Raw genomic sequence first — 14,275 nt, 5'->3', positions numbered from 1 at the left:
TGCACTTTTCTGTGCAAAACCAGCTGTGTTCGAGTGTTAAAGGGAAGAAAACAAAGCCCGTCTGCACGAGAGCTTTGTAAAATGGTGAGATACATTTTTGTGGAGGGGGAAACTTGTTAGTCATGTGGCACTTTGCTGAGGGAGGCTGAAGCAATAAGCCACATCTAATGGGAGATGTGAATAACTCAGCTGTGTATGTTTGAGGCTTAAAGAAATACACTTGTAAATTTTTTTTTTTAAATAAAGCCAGACTTTTTTATTAAAGTTTGTGGTTTTACTCTTATTGCAGGGTTTTATTTGCACAAGCATTTAAATGCCATTTTGATTATAACATTTAGTGTCAATATTCAAGCCTACGTTTTCTTCCCATAAAACTAGTTTCCCCAAGTTTAGACAAGTGGGTTTTTCCTCCTGCCAGCTGGATGAGATGAGAAACCCTGTAACTATGCTGACACAACTCCTTCTGGGTGACACTTGGTTCTTACCTTTGCCTGGAAAACCAATATTTAGCTGAAAGTCTTTCTGCTGAGTTCCTCTAGAAGCAGTCTGAGAAACAAGACTGAGTCACTGAAGCAGTTAAAATTTTGGGGTTATTTTTTTGGGGGTTATTTGTTTTGGTTTTGTTTGTTTGTTTTCTCCTGTTTAGCTCCATTTGCAACTTTTCTGTCATGCACTCAGGAGCTTCTTTTGGCGGGAACATCCCTTTGCCTGGCTTTTGGGATGACCCTTGCCACTTGATTTGCTGCTTTCATGTATTCTTTCCCCTCTCCTTGTAGTGGAATGTTGACTAATGGCAGCAGAGCTGGGCTTCCCCTGGGAGAACTGGACTTTGCCATGAGTGGGTATAAACTGCAGGAGATGGGAAACTGCTCAGGACAGGGAGCTTGGACCATGTTTCATGGGCCATCCATTAATAGCTGTTGAATCCTGCTCTGAGGGGTGCACTAAATGGATGTATTTTTTCTATGCTGTAATAAAGAGAAGAACAAGCTCTATTCCAGACTTGGTGCTTTTTTTATTAAGGAAAGTAGAGGGAGGTGGCAAAATTTCCCTTGCCCTTTCCCTGAAATCCTGCCGGTTGTGCCCAGAACAGCTGCTGACAGGGAATGTTACACGCAAGGCAGAGGAGAAAAGATCACAGCCTGTGGAGCACCTCCCTGCAAGGGGCAGGGGGCCTGGCCTTGGACACAGAGCCTGTGCCTGGGTGCTGTAGGACTGGGGGTGCAGTGCCAAGAGGCCACCTCTGTTGGAATCCATCCCTGAGACGAGCACTGCTTCCCACCTGGGATTCTCCTCTCTTCTCCTCTCTCCCTGAGAGGGCTGACATGCCCACCATTTTTCCAGTCCCTGGGAGTTTTTTCCTTCTGTCACAGGTGCCTGACATCCTGTTGCCAGGGACAAGATGGCACCAGTCTTCTTGAGATTCAGCTCTGGGACCCTGGGAGGGGGTAGCAGCAACTAAGGAGAGTCTGTCCTTTTCCAGCCTGACCCAGACTGGTAAGGATGCACCTCACCAATGGTCTGTTTGTATTCAGTTTGTAAAGGCTCAGGTCATGCCCTAGCAAAAGCAGAATTGCATATACATATTAATTATGTATCATTTAAATACACTCATTAACTTGCCTCATTTGGTATTTTGTGTGGAAGGGTTGTACGCACAAGTGGCAACTGCACAGGAATCTGGAAAACCTCCTGGTTATGAGTATAGCCACCTATCATCTGCTGACTTGCATCTAAACCAAAGTTATGCTGCTGGAATAACACTGGCATTCAATCCTTAAGGGAACAAAACCTTTACTGACCCAAATCTTTCCCTGCCCTGGGACGCTTTAGTCATGTGCTGGAAATCGGTTACGCCCTTGACTTGCTCCACCCAGAAGTGGTGATCAAAGCCGGGTCTCTGCTGGTGCAGTGGTGCCAAGAAGCCCTGAATTTGGGCTCTGAAGCAACGCAGAGCCACAGGGACCTGCAGTCTGTGTCAGGCGTGTCAGCAGAGCTCACAGGCTCACTGCATCGTTCCAGAATGGTCGAGGGCCTTGTCACTCCAGCAGCGGTTGTGGAGGGCTCCAGGGAACAGGAGCCACTGTCAGATGTTTATGGGAAAGGCAGAGGGCAGCAGCTGGAAAGCAGCAGAGCAGCAGCACAGGCTGGGAGTGAGAGCCCAGCGCGCTCCTGGCGCAGCAGTGCCTGGGAGGACACAGAGGCTGGAGCTGCTGAGACCACAAAGGCCAGAGGGGGAATGCTCAGGCTGCAGTGCGGTCCAGGGAGGAATCTGTATGGCAGCGCTCAGGACAGCACGGGTGAGTCATGACGGCCTTCCCCCTCTGGATTGATAAATGTGCTCCCAACGCGGGCTGTGGAGCCAAGGGAGAGAAAGGCTGTCACACTGAGCCATGAGCAAAACAAACCCACGGCCCTTAGCGGTGCTTGGGTGAGAACCAAACATCCTGCAGGCTGCAGGCTCGGGGATGGAGCCACAGCAGCAGAGCCAGGAGCGGGACGGACATCTGGTAAGGGAGTTGCTGGGCGTGAGCTGGGAGCGGGGACTGAGGGGAAATATCTGACACTGAGAGGGCGAGCTGAGTTCCCCGGCCAAATAAACTGTTTGTGGTTCATGTTGCCCAACAATAGTTTGGACGGGTAAGAAAAGGAAATGAAAGGCAGAGGCTTTTCAAATCCCTGCAGAATACAAGCAGCCAGTCAGAGAGATCATCCCGGGACTGCAGCAGGGAAGCAGTCGGAGGTGGGGGAGAGCTGGGAGAGGGCAGAGGCACAAAAGCCACGGGAGGACACAGTTTCAGGAAGAGAGGACTGTTTTCCAGGTGCTGGTTTCAGTCTGGCACTTCAATACAAACATGTACTTATTCTGCAAACGTGCAAAAGGCATTAGAGTCTTTTCTGCTCTAACAGTGGGCAAACTCAAAGTCAGGAGTCAACTAATCCCTAACTAAATCTCAGTGTTCAAAGGCATTTTTTACTCAAACCCATAGGATATGTGGCTATTTGGCCCTGTCTGTATCTCAGGTTAAGTTTCTGAAGGGTTATCTTCCTTACACAAGGGCTGCTTGTGCATCTGCTCACCGTAATCCAGTATTCTGAAACAGCAAAATGTTTGTCAGAGAGAATCCAAGGCAGGGGTTATAGAAGTCACTTTCCTAGAACCGGCAAAATATAAAAATCTGTTCTCCCCACAAACTGCACATTATCAAAATGCCACAGCAGAAAACCACCCCAGGCTGTGTCACTGAATCAGCACAGGGCGTGAAACAATAGAGAGCAGAGAAGTACTAAAGCACATTTATTACAAAAGAGCAAAGTTTTAATTTTTTGTAGTAACAACAGTTTCAATCTGCTTATCGATCCCACAATTAAAAAAAAAAAAAGGTAAATGCAGGAAGCAGGGCTCCCAAAGGAAAGCTGCAACATGCACTGTGCATCTCGATGGGTAACACAGGTATGCTGTGAATAACTCAACAGGTAAACCAGAGGCACCCTAAATACCCTTTACACAAACTAAGGTAGTCACCATAACTCCAGTCTTCAACTCAGTAATTTCTCTTCAGAAAAACCTTGGCTGGTACACAGACGTTTTGAGGCTGGTTTTGCTGGAAAAAGGTTAGAAAAAGTAAGTTATTTAATGTGCAGTAAACAGACTGAGCTAAACCACAAGCCCTGGAACGCTTAAGGGATTTAACAGGAAGAGATGAGAGTTAAAATCAGGATTAACAGTCACAAACGCAAACTGTTACAGCAGTAATGGGGGATCTTTACTAAATGCCAGAAAGGACTTTCAAAAAACCTGTATGGAAATAGATTTTGACCTACATCTCAGTGCTACCCAACAACAGCATAAAAATAAGTTTCACAGCATTAAAGCTTTAAAAAACCCTCCTTTCCTTAAGTTCATGTAACTTGCAGCCTTTTCACGGGCTGCAAAGCCCAAGATCACGAAAACCAACCAGTTTCTACAAGTACTGCAAGAAACAAATGACCAACTATAAAAAAACCCCAAAACACAAAGTAACCAAATTCAGCACTGAAGCTCTCTACCTGTCTCAGTTAAACTGCACAGAACCTGACTCTGCTGATGTGGTGGCTCCAGCCCTACACTGAGTCCATGTGAGCATAAGGGAGAAGGTCAGAGCTGGGACCAGTCCCTTGGAAGTGCATTTTCTGGGCAAAAATGCAGCTCCAGCTCTTAAGTCCTGAGCTAACAGAAAACTGTGTTTGGCATTAGATCACAGACTCACTGAATATCCTGCGTTGGAAGGGCCCACAAGGATCGCTGAGTCCCCATCCTCCCCCAGTACACAACCAAGGCATAAAGGTCTGCTTTATGGCCTGTGGGGTGATCCTGTCCAGTCCCCCATGTTTCTGGGGAGGCTCCTGCTGGGATCAGAGGAGCAGGCTGCTGTTTGCAGGAGCATAGGAAGCCCTGCAGCTGCTGCACACATGCAGGCACTCGGCCCTGCCGGCCACCTCCGCGCTCATCCCAAATCCAGTGTCGCTGTCGTACGGGCCAGAGTGGCCCACAGGGTGGGACCAGCCCGAGGCAGCAAAAGGTGGAGCCTGAAATCCCAGTGCCACGTGGGAGGGTTGTTCCTTACCTTCATCAGGGCAGGGCCTCTTGTACAGCACATCTGCTGGGACCTGGAAGCTGATGCACAGCATCTCCTTGTTGGGCGCCACATTCCTGACCAGGTACGTAGAACAGCGTCCATCCAGGGAGGTTCCCAGCGACGCCTCTGCTCGCTCCTGAATGTCCTTGGCTGGGTCCTCGTGCTTGGAGAACCCGTAGCAGTGCACAGTGGGAAGGGCAGCAGCACTGCACGGCTCCCCGACCAAGAGATGCCTGAAAACATCCAGGAATTCAACAGCCAGCGCTGGCAAGTTCATGACTATGTGGAAAGCGTTTTTCTGCTCTTCCTTCATGAGTGGGAGCTCTTTGCTCAGCTCCTCCCGTACCGGCCCCCGGAGGAATTCCCTGCCATCCATGTTGAACGCTTTCACTTTGGTGTCTACTTTGTTTAGCCTGCAGTTGTGCAGGAGCCAGTTGTAGGACTCGGGATTGAGGTCGTTGGCGAACACGCGGCACTTTTTCTTTGCTGCTGGAATGGCAAAAGGTCCGATCCCAGCAAAGACATCGAAAAGGACATCCCCAGGCTTCAACAGCTCCACGATACGGCCGTGTTCCGTGGAAAGGCGTGGGTTCCAGTACACTTTGGAAAAGTCCAATTCATACACAATATTATTTTCTTTGACCTGAAAGTCGAAAACATTTTCTGTGTTTAATTGCCTGGCAGGTTTAAGCATTATCAGTAATTCAGAGAGCTAAAAACCAAGGTGCCTTGTCGAAAGGTAACGGGTACATCAACATTTGTCCCACTGGTAGGACACAGGAACCTTGTAAAACCAGATCCAGCTCATCAGAAACTGCCATGAGGAATGTCCCCCACTGTCAATCCCAATGACTGGCTCACGCCTGTCTCAATCACCAGGTGGAAACAAAGCAGCAACTTAAAATGGCCATAAGAAAAAATGAGGCTTTTCAACAGCTTTGTGGCTGACTGACAACTCCTTTATTGAAAGCAGACTTTGGGAAGATGCCTCAAACCCTCCTTAGAGGAGCCCACACAGTAAATAAGCGTCTGAGAATGATACGGCACAAGAACGGGAACCCTCAGCCAAAGTCAAAGCCACTGGGAGCCAGTTCTGCAGCTTGAAAAATACTGTATTTCATCTCTCAAGGTGACAGAGTCTGGAAACTGATCCAAACCCAAACTTTGGAATGACCACTATCTTAAGAACAGACCTGAAAAGAAGCAGTATTTATTCAGATGAGAATGGGATGCAAGATAATACTCTCTTTGCACCACCGCACTGGAATTGTGTGACTCCAAAGTACAGTAACTTCAGATCCAAATCAGCCCATCGTTTGCTTTGCCAGCAAGAAACATCCTGAAGTGTATCTGCAGTGCTGGGTGCAGCTCCACGGTGTGCCAGGTGTACGGTAACACCATCTGCACAATATTTGATCCTCGCTGCTGCCTTGACAATTCAATTGCCTTCTCTGTGCGTGTACAGGATGTTCTACCAAGATATTCAACCTTTTTATTTGGTAATCTAATGTCTTCTCTTCTGAAAGTATAAAACTGCTCACAGATAGGGAAAATATTTTTGTGGGAGCCGTGGCCAAGTTTCCAGCTACAGAGAAGAAACCCTACACGAAGGATGCGTGGCAGTCACACAGCGATTGCACCTGATAAATGTCAGGACAGAGGAGAGAGGAGGTTTGTCTTGCTGCTGTCAGAAAAGGAAAAAGGCAAAGGCAAAATGTTGCCTGAGTTGCAAAGCCAATCAGATTGAAAACAAACTCTTAGGTTCTATATCAGCCACTGTACAAGGCTTGGTGACACTAAAAACCTGCATTTTCTTAGATCAAATCCACTGAATATTTTGGCTTTGAGAAACATCCCCCAGTACAAGTTTGTCATTAGTATCTCTGTAAGAAACCTTTACTGCAGCTGCTTTTACACAGCATTAAATCTAGGCTGTGTACTTGAAAGAATACATGTCTTCATGATCCCTATGGCTGAGTTTGCCCTTGGCAGACCAGGACAAAGGAATGCAGAAGTAAGAGCCAACCTTGATGCTCAGACAGGTGTCAGGAAGGGCACTGTGCAAAGGAGTGGTCTCAACAGCATCCCTGCATCATCTCTTTCCAGAAGATGCCCTTGGGTTTTAGCATATTAAAATTAAAATACCAGGGGGAAAAGGCCTGTACCTTGGTTACCAGGTTCTTCTCTCCAGCGAGCACTTCCATTTCAAAATTCCTGTATGTGCTGTCAATAATATTGGTTTTATTCACTGCACAGGTGATTCCTGGATTCTTGTCAATTATAACCTGGCCTGAAAGAGAGGGCAAAAGATATTCTGGTTACGGGACCACCACCTTTTAATGTTCTACAACAGCCACAACAAACCTGCTGTTAACAGTTAAAAATAACAAAAGCAAGTGTGTGTTGGAACAACCTCCCTCTCCTGACTCAGGGTTGCAGCTGTGACACCTTTTTAAAGCACACACTTCACCCTGAGCCAGTGCTCAGTGCAGGGAGAGGAGAGAATTGTGCCCTCTGGGCACAGCTACAGCACCAGCACAAGGCTACTTAAAGGCAAAATAAAAAGCAATCGAAAGTTTTCTTTGCACAAGTGACACTTCATAAAATATCTTTTGGGAAATATACAAAATATACAAATTCCTTTTTTGAGAGGAGCAGTTTTACCTACCAATCAAATGTCTGTAGGGCAGCTGGTGATCCCTGAGATTCAGATGTGCTATGTGGCCAACACGGCTAAACCCAGAGGTGACCTCCTGACCCTCAGGAAGCACCGCTCGCAGGATCTCCTCCGACTTGAAGTTCTCGTAGGTCAGCTCCAGGTTATACCTGGACACCTCAGGATCAACACTGAGCTCTTTCAGCACCTGCTGCTCTGATTCTCCCAATGAGAATCCTGGTATTTTATGAGGATCCAGGATAACAAGTCTACTGTCCTCATCTTCTGGATCCTCAACGACTCGCTTCAGACCGGGACGCTGCAGGACCGATTGTTTTAGGGACTTCAGCAAACTATTTACAATTTCTTTCTTGACTTTAAGAGCTGGAACAACAACTGTCCTTTTAAAAGCCTCTCTGTTGAGCAGGGTCATCCCACGCACTCCGGGATGTGGTGAATACAGTTCTGGATTAGCTTTATCCTCCACGGTTTCAGGCATCGTGGAGAAAGCGTTTTTTCTAACTACTACAAAGGGCCCAGGTATTCTGCCAGAATATTGTGCCAACAGCATCCAAACTGCTGGAAATGATGTATTTGATGCAGCTGTCCTAAAATGATTAGTTTTCAGTAGTCTGGCAGAGTATCCAAATCTCCACAAAGTCCTAGAAGAGAAATTATTCATTTTATAGACATTATGTAATCATTCCATTAAAAAGGCTGCAAATCACATGGATTTGCTGTTCTCTTAAACCACAATTTCCATCTGTACCAAACAATCCACAATAGTTTAGTAAAGCTCTTTATTATAAAATATATACTGCAAATGTCTGTTATTTTGCAAATGTGTTTTTAGACTTAAACACCAACTAACTTCAAGCAGCAAGATAATCTCCTCCTGCCAAAAAACAATGACCTCTCCTTGTTCTAATAAATGTGATATTAATCCCAGTAAGCCACATGGAAAGATTTCTACTGTCTCGATCCTACTGTTGGATCCATTCTGTGTCTGATAAAATTCATTACCAAGCAGTGGTTGCTAGAAAACAGTTTTTAGCATTAGTGGTCATGATCACTCTTTGGTGATTTCTGCCTCCCAGACCCCAGTGTAAGGTGTTACACACTCCACAGTGTCTTTGCTCCATGGGCTGCATGCCAGGAAGATCATTAATTAAATCCAGTATTCCCTATAACGTCCAGGGGAGCATTAGTAATGGCTCTTCCAGTGACTGAGTCCCATTCTACAGTTCATCCATGGGATGGGGAACTTTTGAAAGTGGCTTTACCCTTCTCTCAATGGTTTCCTCCACTAGAGACAGTCCAAAAGGGCCAGTTTTCTGACTGTGTCTGCTGCTCCAAGGCAGGAACCAATGGTTTAGGCGGTGCTCAAGGCTGGCATCTCTCCTGACCTCTTGGGAAGCTTGTTTTGAGATCAGGGGTGGATAGGAAAGACGCAAACCAGCTCTGAAAGGAAACTGGTTCTCCTGCCTCCCTCAGCCACTGCCCTCCTCCAGGGTTCCAGGCTGTGCAGTCTCTCCTTCCCAAAGCTGCTGTGCCCAAACCCCGGCAAAGCTGGTCGTGCTCCCATCCTCCCTGCATCTCCCAACCAGCCCATTTCCCTAAGCCAGGCTTTTGGCAAAGCACGCCTCCTTCGCCTGTTGACTCAGAAATTAAACACTGCATTCCTCACGTCTGCTGCACAGGAGAAATCCCTCATCCAGAGGCCTGAGCATCCCTGTGTTTCTTCTCCTGAGGCATTTGCCTTCTTCCTAGACGGAAACTATTGAATCAGTACTTCAGGATCACAGAATCGACTGTGGTTGGAAGAGACCTCTGGGATCACCGAGTCCAACCTGTGCCCCAACACCACCGTGTCAACCAGACCACGGCACCGAGCGCCACGTCCAGTCTCTCCTTAAACATCTCCAGGGACCGAGACTCACTACTTCCCCGGACAGCCCATTGCGATGCCTCATCAGCCCTTCTGTGAAGCAATTCCTCCCGATGTCCAACCTGAATCTCCCCTGGCGCAGCTTAAGGCCAAGTCCTCTCATCCCGTCGCTTCTAGATAAGGTTACAAAATAAACTCCCCACCCCCGCGCTGTATTCTGGCTGGAGGCCACTGCACCACCTTCCCAGGTGGGCAGACCAGCCTCTCCCTCACCGCCGCGATCCCGGTTTATCCCGTTCTTCCCTCAGGGAAGCTTCTCCCCCCCCTTTCTCCTCCCCCCCCCGGCCCTCACCTCATGCCGGGCCCCGCGCGCCGCGCGCGCGCGTCATCGCCGCCGCGCCGGGGGAGGGCGGGGCCAGAGCATTGGCCGCGCCCCTCCAACGTGACCACGCCCCCCGCGCGACCCAAATAGGGCGGACGGGGCCGCCGCTGCGACCACGCCCCCTTTAATGGTCACGCCCCCAAAAACTGGCCCCGCCCCCGGCGCGCCCCTCAGTGCGCCGGGTACGCGGGGGGCGATGGCGCCGCCGCCATGGGGGTCCCGCAGCGCCCGGCCCCTGCCCGCCCGCGGGTGGTACCTGTCCGCCCGCCTGCAGGACGAGGAGGACGAGGAGGATGAGGAGGAGGACGGGGAGTCCGCCCCGCTGCTGCCGCCGCCGCCGGCGCGCAGCGTGCGTGTGAGGGGCGGCGGGGAGGGAGAGCCCCGAGGGGGCTGCGCGGCCGCGGTGGGTGCGGTGTGAGGGGGAGCTCGGGGAGCGCGGGCTCAAAGGTCGGGCGGGCGGGACGGGGCTGTGCGGGGCGGCTCCGGGCTGACACCTGGGGAAGGGGGGGGCTGAGCCGCTGCTCTTGGTCCCTTTGGTTCTGCTCCGGGTCCCTTTGGTTCTGTGAGTGCCGAGCGCTTGGAAGCGCTGCCATGTGCCCACGCAGGGAGAGCCTCCTCCGAGCCATAAATCTTTTGCGCTCTACTATCACTGTACTCAAAGGTTGTGGGCATTTGGGATGCCTGCGGGGCAACATCGTGTTGTTGTGTGCGCAGCAAGGGTTTACATGGTCTTAAGAGTGAGAAATGAGGTTTTCTTGATTTAGATTAAGGAAGGAAAAGCTGACTGTGGCCCCCTCCCTTAAATTGCCTCCTGTAAGAGACCAAAACACCTCTAGCACTAATTGTACTTCTTTTTCTGGGCCTTTTCACAGAGTTCTTCAAGTCGTGGTTCCTCATTTGCTTTCTCGGTGTTCAACCTAATGAATGCAATCATGGGCAGTGGGATACTTGGCTTATCCTATGCTATGGCCAACACAGGGATCATGGGCTTTAGGTAAGTTTTCAGTTTTTACATACCCTCATTTTTAAACTCAGCTTGTAGTTTTAAGTGGAACAAAACTTGATTACTAAGGCTCCTGTGCAAATCTGAGGAAGAAATAAATAGCATGTGCTTTTCAGAATTGTTGAATAAGATATTCCCTCTTTGGTTTAGTCATTCAGATCAGGCCTGACATAAGCCCTGCCCGGACGTTGCATTAAATTGCCACATGGTGGCAATTTCTTGGCCATTACTCCCGATAGATTGGCAGTTTCCTTTCAAAGCTGTTATCTCCTGTAGTTCCAGCAATGGGCCTTCTGGAGTAGGATGGATATGTGTCTGAAAATTGTGAATCAGCTTGTGCTTTTGTTTGCACTTGATTGTTGTACCTGCTGTCCTGTGGATATCGGGGCCAAAGTCACCACAGCTGTCACTTTTACCATTTTCTGGGTGTTGGTTCCACTTCACTGGAAGCTGTGTGTTTGTCTGTGTGTATGTACACACACAAACTCCTATGTTTATGTCCTTTTTGTAATCCCTATGTCAGGCCTTTGCCCTGTATAGTGTGTGTTATTTTTAGTGAACAATAGAAGGAGCAGGGAACTTCACAAGTATTGGGAATGTCAGGGACCACATGAACCATAGTCAGCAGATACCAGCCACAAAATGAGGAAATCTTGTCTTGTGGTAGCTTAATTCTTGCAAAAGTAGCATTCTTAGAGCTAGAAAGTGCATTGTGCTGTAAAAGTGCTTTAATTGTGACTATTTTGTGGTTTTTAGTGTCTTGCTGCTGATTGTTGCCAGCCTTGCTTCTTACTCTGTGTTTCTTCTGCTCAGTATGTGCACTCAGACTGGTAAGTGAAAAGGATTTATCTAGCAGTGAGCTCTGAAGTATTTCCTCAGCTCTATCACAGAACGTGTGATATTGATGAGTAATGATTGCAATTAACAGCATGTTAACAGGTAGCTGTGCCTGGCTCACTGGTCTTGATTTATTTAACTATTTTAATGATTATTATTCGCCATTTAAAAATCTGAGTTTGAGATTTCTTGTGAGCTGTCGCTGCCAAACTGGCTGGTTTCTAGATTTTCAGTTTTAATTGTTTTTTCAAAAAGCCTCTCTCATCTTTCCTAATATACAGATCCTGTATTTCTGCAGCGAAATTATTTTGGTGCTGGCTGGACCACGCGACACCAGTGTGTGCTGCTGTTTTCAGTGTAGGCTTAGGAGCAATGAAATAGCAGCCTTTAATTCTTCTGCTTGTAATGTGTGTATTTTGTTCCTGGTTTGAAGTGGATACCTTTCAGTTTTTGTGATCAGGTTGGAGCATCATAATTGTCGTGGTGTGTTATAGATGCAGGTTTTTACGGCATTTTTTTTATGCCGAATGGGAAGTCACGTTCCAGTCCTTGGGAACTGCCCTGCTTTGGGAATGCTCAAGTGCAAACAAATCTGCTGATGTTTTAATTCTTGCTTCCTTTAGCTGTGACTGAAATGACTGCTTCCCTGAGTTCTCGTACACAAAGATCACGTTACAGCAGGAAGTCTCTGTCTTTCCCAGTCACCTGGTTATTGTTTCCCTCTCATCTGTTTTCCTCTCTTTTCAAAGGTGGTGGGAGAAAGCTTCCGCTTCTTTCCTCCTTGGCTTTGTTTTCTTTAGCTGCCTTTGGTCTCTCAGATGATTGCTTCCTGATTCTTCTTAGATCTGCTGCTCCCGTCCTCACCTGTCCAGTGGTCTTCTTCACACATTCTTAAAAAACACTCCTCAGAGGTAGGGTTACTTTTATGGTTGATACTTTTGGCTGCTTAATTATTTGGGATTAAGTCTCTGGTAATGCTTTTCTTCTCTTGGAGCTCTGCTTATTAGAAAGGAATCAGAACCTGAAACAAGTAGGTAGAAATGTACATGAGAAGCAAATAAAGGGTGGATTTGAGGTAATTTTGTATGGCCTTTTTTTACCCCTTCTTTCAGGCTGAAAAATTCTGTATTACACAGGCACTAAGTGATATTAGGTTGTAAAGGGTGAAATAATAATTAAATAATAATAATAATAATATAATAATAATTACAGAGTTGCTTGCACCTAAATTATGGTGAGAGGGGAAAACTAAGGATTTAAGTTGTCTGAAGTAAGAAGAGTTTGGATATGAACCTAGGCACTTAATATGTGAGAATGTTGTCCAAAGCAACAGTCCACCTCAAGAAAACATTTTTAAGATGCAGACAGCTGAAAGCAAGGAGCACCACTGAAGTGACAGGATGAAGTATTTCTTGTCTGAAACAAGCACTTTACAGTTAATTATTAATTATCACCCAATACTGACAGGTAGGACCAGCACCAGAACTATGTCTGGATAAGTTTGCTGGATTTATGACCTTTTGTATTTTATTTTATTTTTTTTTTAAATAAGATCTGAGATTGCATTCCCTATAATTACTGTCAGTTATTGAAGTAATTAAATGTTAGATAGAATTCTGAGTTTTTCCTTTGAACATTGTCTTTAAAAAGTGGGAAATATGACCTGTTGTACCTTGACAAACTACATGTTTGATTCCAAAGTAGGTAATTAAATGTTTTTCTTTAAAAAAATCCACATTCATTTGTGAACAGTGTTATAGTATCAAGCTTAGTCCGTGGCAACAAATCAGAAAGAAATTTTAGTATTTTTGTATTAAAAAACGAGCTAGAAAAATTTAAAGGGGGCTGAAGAAAAACCTTTGAAAGTGTTTGTAAACCGTTCATTAGGAAAGAGCTGACTTATAAAATACCTTCTGAAAAGGAAGCTCTAAAAATGAATTCCATTTTAAACAGAGACCAGGATTTACTAAGCACTAGCATTTTAATTGCAGTTTAAAAATAACTGAATAACTGAAGATGCTTCTTTATGTTGGTCTGGACCTTTGCAAAATCCAGTGATTTGTGTAGACCAAAAGGCTTAGCAAAAAAAAAATATTCCCAAGTGTCAAGTGTTGTGTTGGGATTAGTTTAGTCACTGTTTTCTCCTTCTGTTAATTCAGTACGACCTGTGTTGTTTTGGGCTGATAAAGGCTAAGCTTGCTCTGTAAAGCAGAGGAACTGGGAGTTTAAATGGGATGTACTTTGAAGTTTTGTGGCTTTTTTTTTTTTCTTTCTTCGTTTTCTGAGTGAGTCACAAATATTGCCGCTGCTATACTTGCCAACTTCATTTCACCTTTAAAGGGATAATTTCCACGGAGTGTTAGTGACATGATAAAAATTAAACCAGTCAGGCAGAGCTTATTTATATAAATTGTGCTTAATATTTTCATCCATATATTCTTGAAATCTCAAAAGTAACGCAATTAAGTGTTAGGGGTTCCCAGCGTTCACAGAACTAACCTGAGTGCAGAAGCAGAAATTATTCTAAGGTTTCATATTGCTATTTTGGAATTGTGTGGAAAACTGCCAGTTCTTTTTGCTGATAACTCCTCATACATGTATGCTGTGTATTTGTTGCCATGTGGTACAAACAACTCACTCTTAAATGTGTTTATCATTTTGCTGATTTTTATTTTTTGATGCCATCGAAGTTGGCTGCCTAAAATACCCTTTTTTTTTTCTCTTGTGATCAACAACTTTATTAATAAAAATAAGAAAAATGCAGGATAAAATTTAGTAAGACTTATTTCTTGTTTAATTATATTTGTATATAACTCATATTCCTGTAACCGGAGGTTTAAGAGGTAATCCAGGTTTATGCTGAGAGCTGACTCATTTAATTTTATTTAAA

The 14,275-nt window shown here is 46.0% G+C and overlaps 2 protein-coding genes across 5 annotated transcripts in view; one reads left to right on the top strand and one right to left on the bottom strand.

Moving 5' to 3' along the window:
- Positions 1-3,282: 3,282 nt before the first annotated feature.
- Positions 3,283-9,549, bottom strand: TRMT5 (tRNA methyltransferase 5). 3 transcript variants are annotated; one of them, XM_027716709.2, is made up of 5 exons: positions 9,516-9,549; positions 7,288-7,937; positions 6,785-6,909; positions 4,608-5,262; positions 3,283-3,605 (listed from the first exon to the last, which is right to left on the bottom strand). In XM_027716709.2, exons 1-5 carry the CDS (start codon positions 9,518-9,520, stop codon positions 3,541-3,543), a joined length of 1,500 nt encoding a protein of 499 aa, XP_027572510.1. In that variant the 5' UTR covers positions 9,521-9,549; the 3' UTR covers positions 3,283-3,540. The 3 variants fall into 3 exon arrangements, with proteins under 3 accessions (XP_027572510.1, XP_027572512.1, XP_027572509.1); XM_027716711.2 differs by lacking the exon at positions 9,516-9,549 and adding an exon at positions 8,559-9,378; XM_027716708.2 differs by lacking the exon at positions 9,516-9,549 and adding an exon at positions 9,286-9,341.
- A 186-nt stretch (positions 9,550-9,735) lies between these two features.
- SLC38A6 (solute carrier family 38 member 6) overlaps positions 9,736-14,275 on the top strand; it is a 40,586-nt gene continuing 36,046 nt past the window's right edge. The window contains exons 1-3 of one of the 2 annotated variants that reach the window (XM_027716696.2): positions 9,736-9,894; positions 10,418-10,539; positions 11,305-11,378. In XM_027716696.2, the coding sequence (XP_027572497.2) occupies positions 9,742-9,894; positions 10,418-10,539; positions 11,305-11,378 (349 nt within the window). In that variant the 5' untranslated portion in view covers positions 9,736-9,741. Of the gene's footprint in view, positions 9,949-10,417; positions 10,540-11,304; positions 11,379-14,275 lie in introns of both variants that reach the window. The other variant, XM_039378989.1, reaches the window with a different exon arrangement.

Source organism: Pipra filicauda, unplaced genomic scaffold (assembly GCF_003945595.2).
Source record: "Pipra filicauda isolate LSUMZ 115617 unplaced genomic scaffold, ASM394559v2 scaffold151_size3305965_pilon, whole genome shotgun sequence".
NCBI lineage: Eukaryota > Metazoa > Chordata > Aves > Passeriformes > Pipridae > Pipra > Pipra filicauda.
This window is presented reverse-complemented; position numbering and strand designations above follow the sequence as displayed.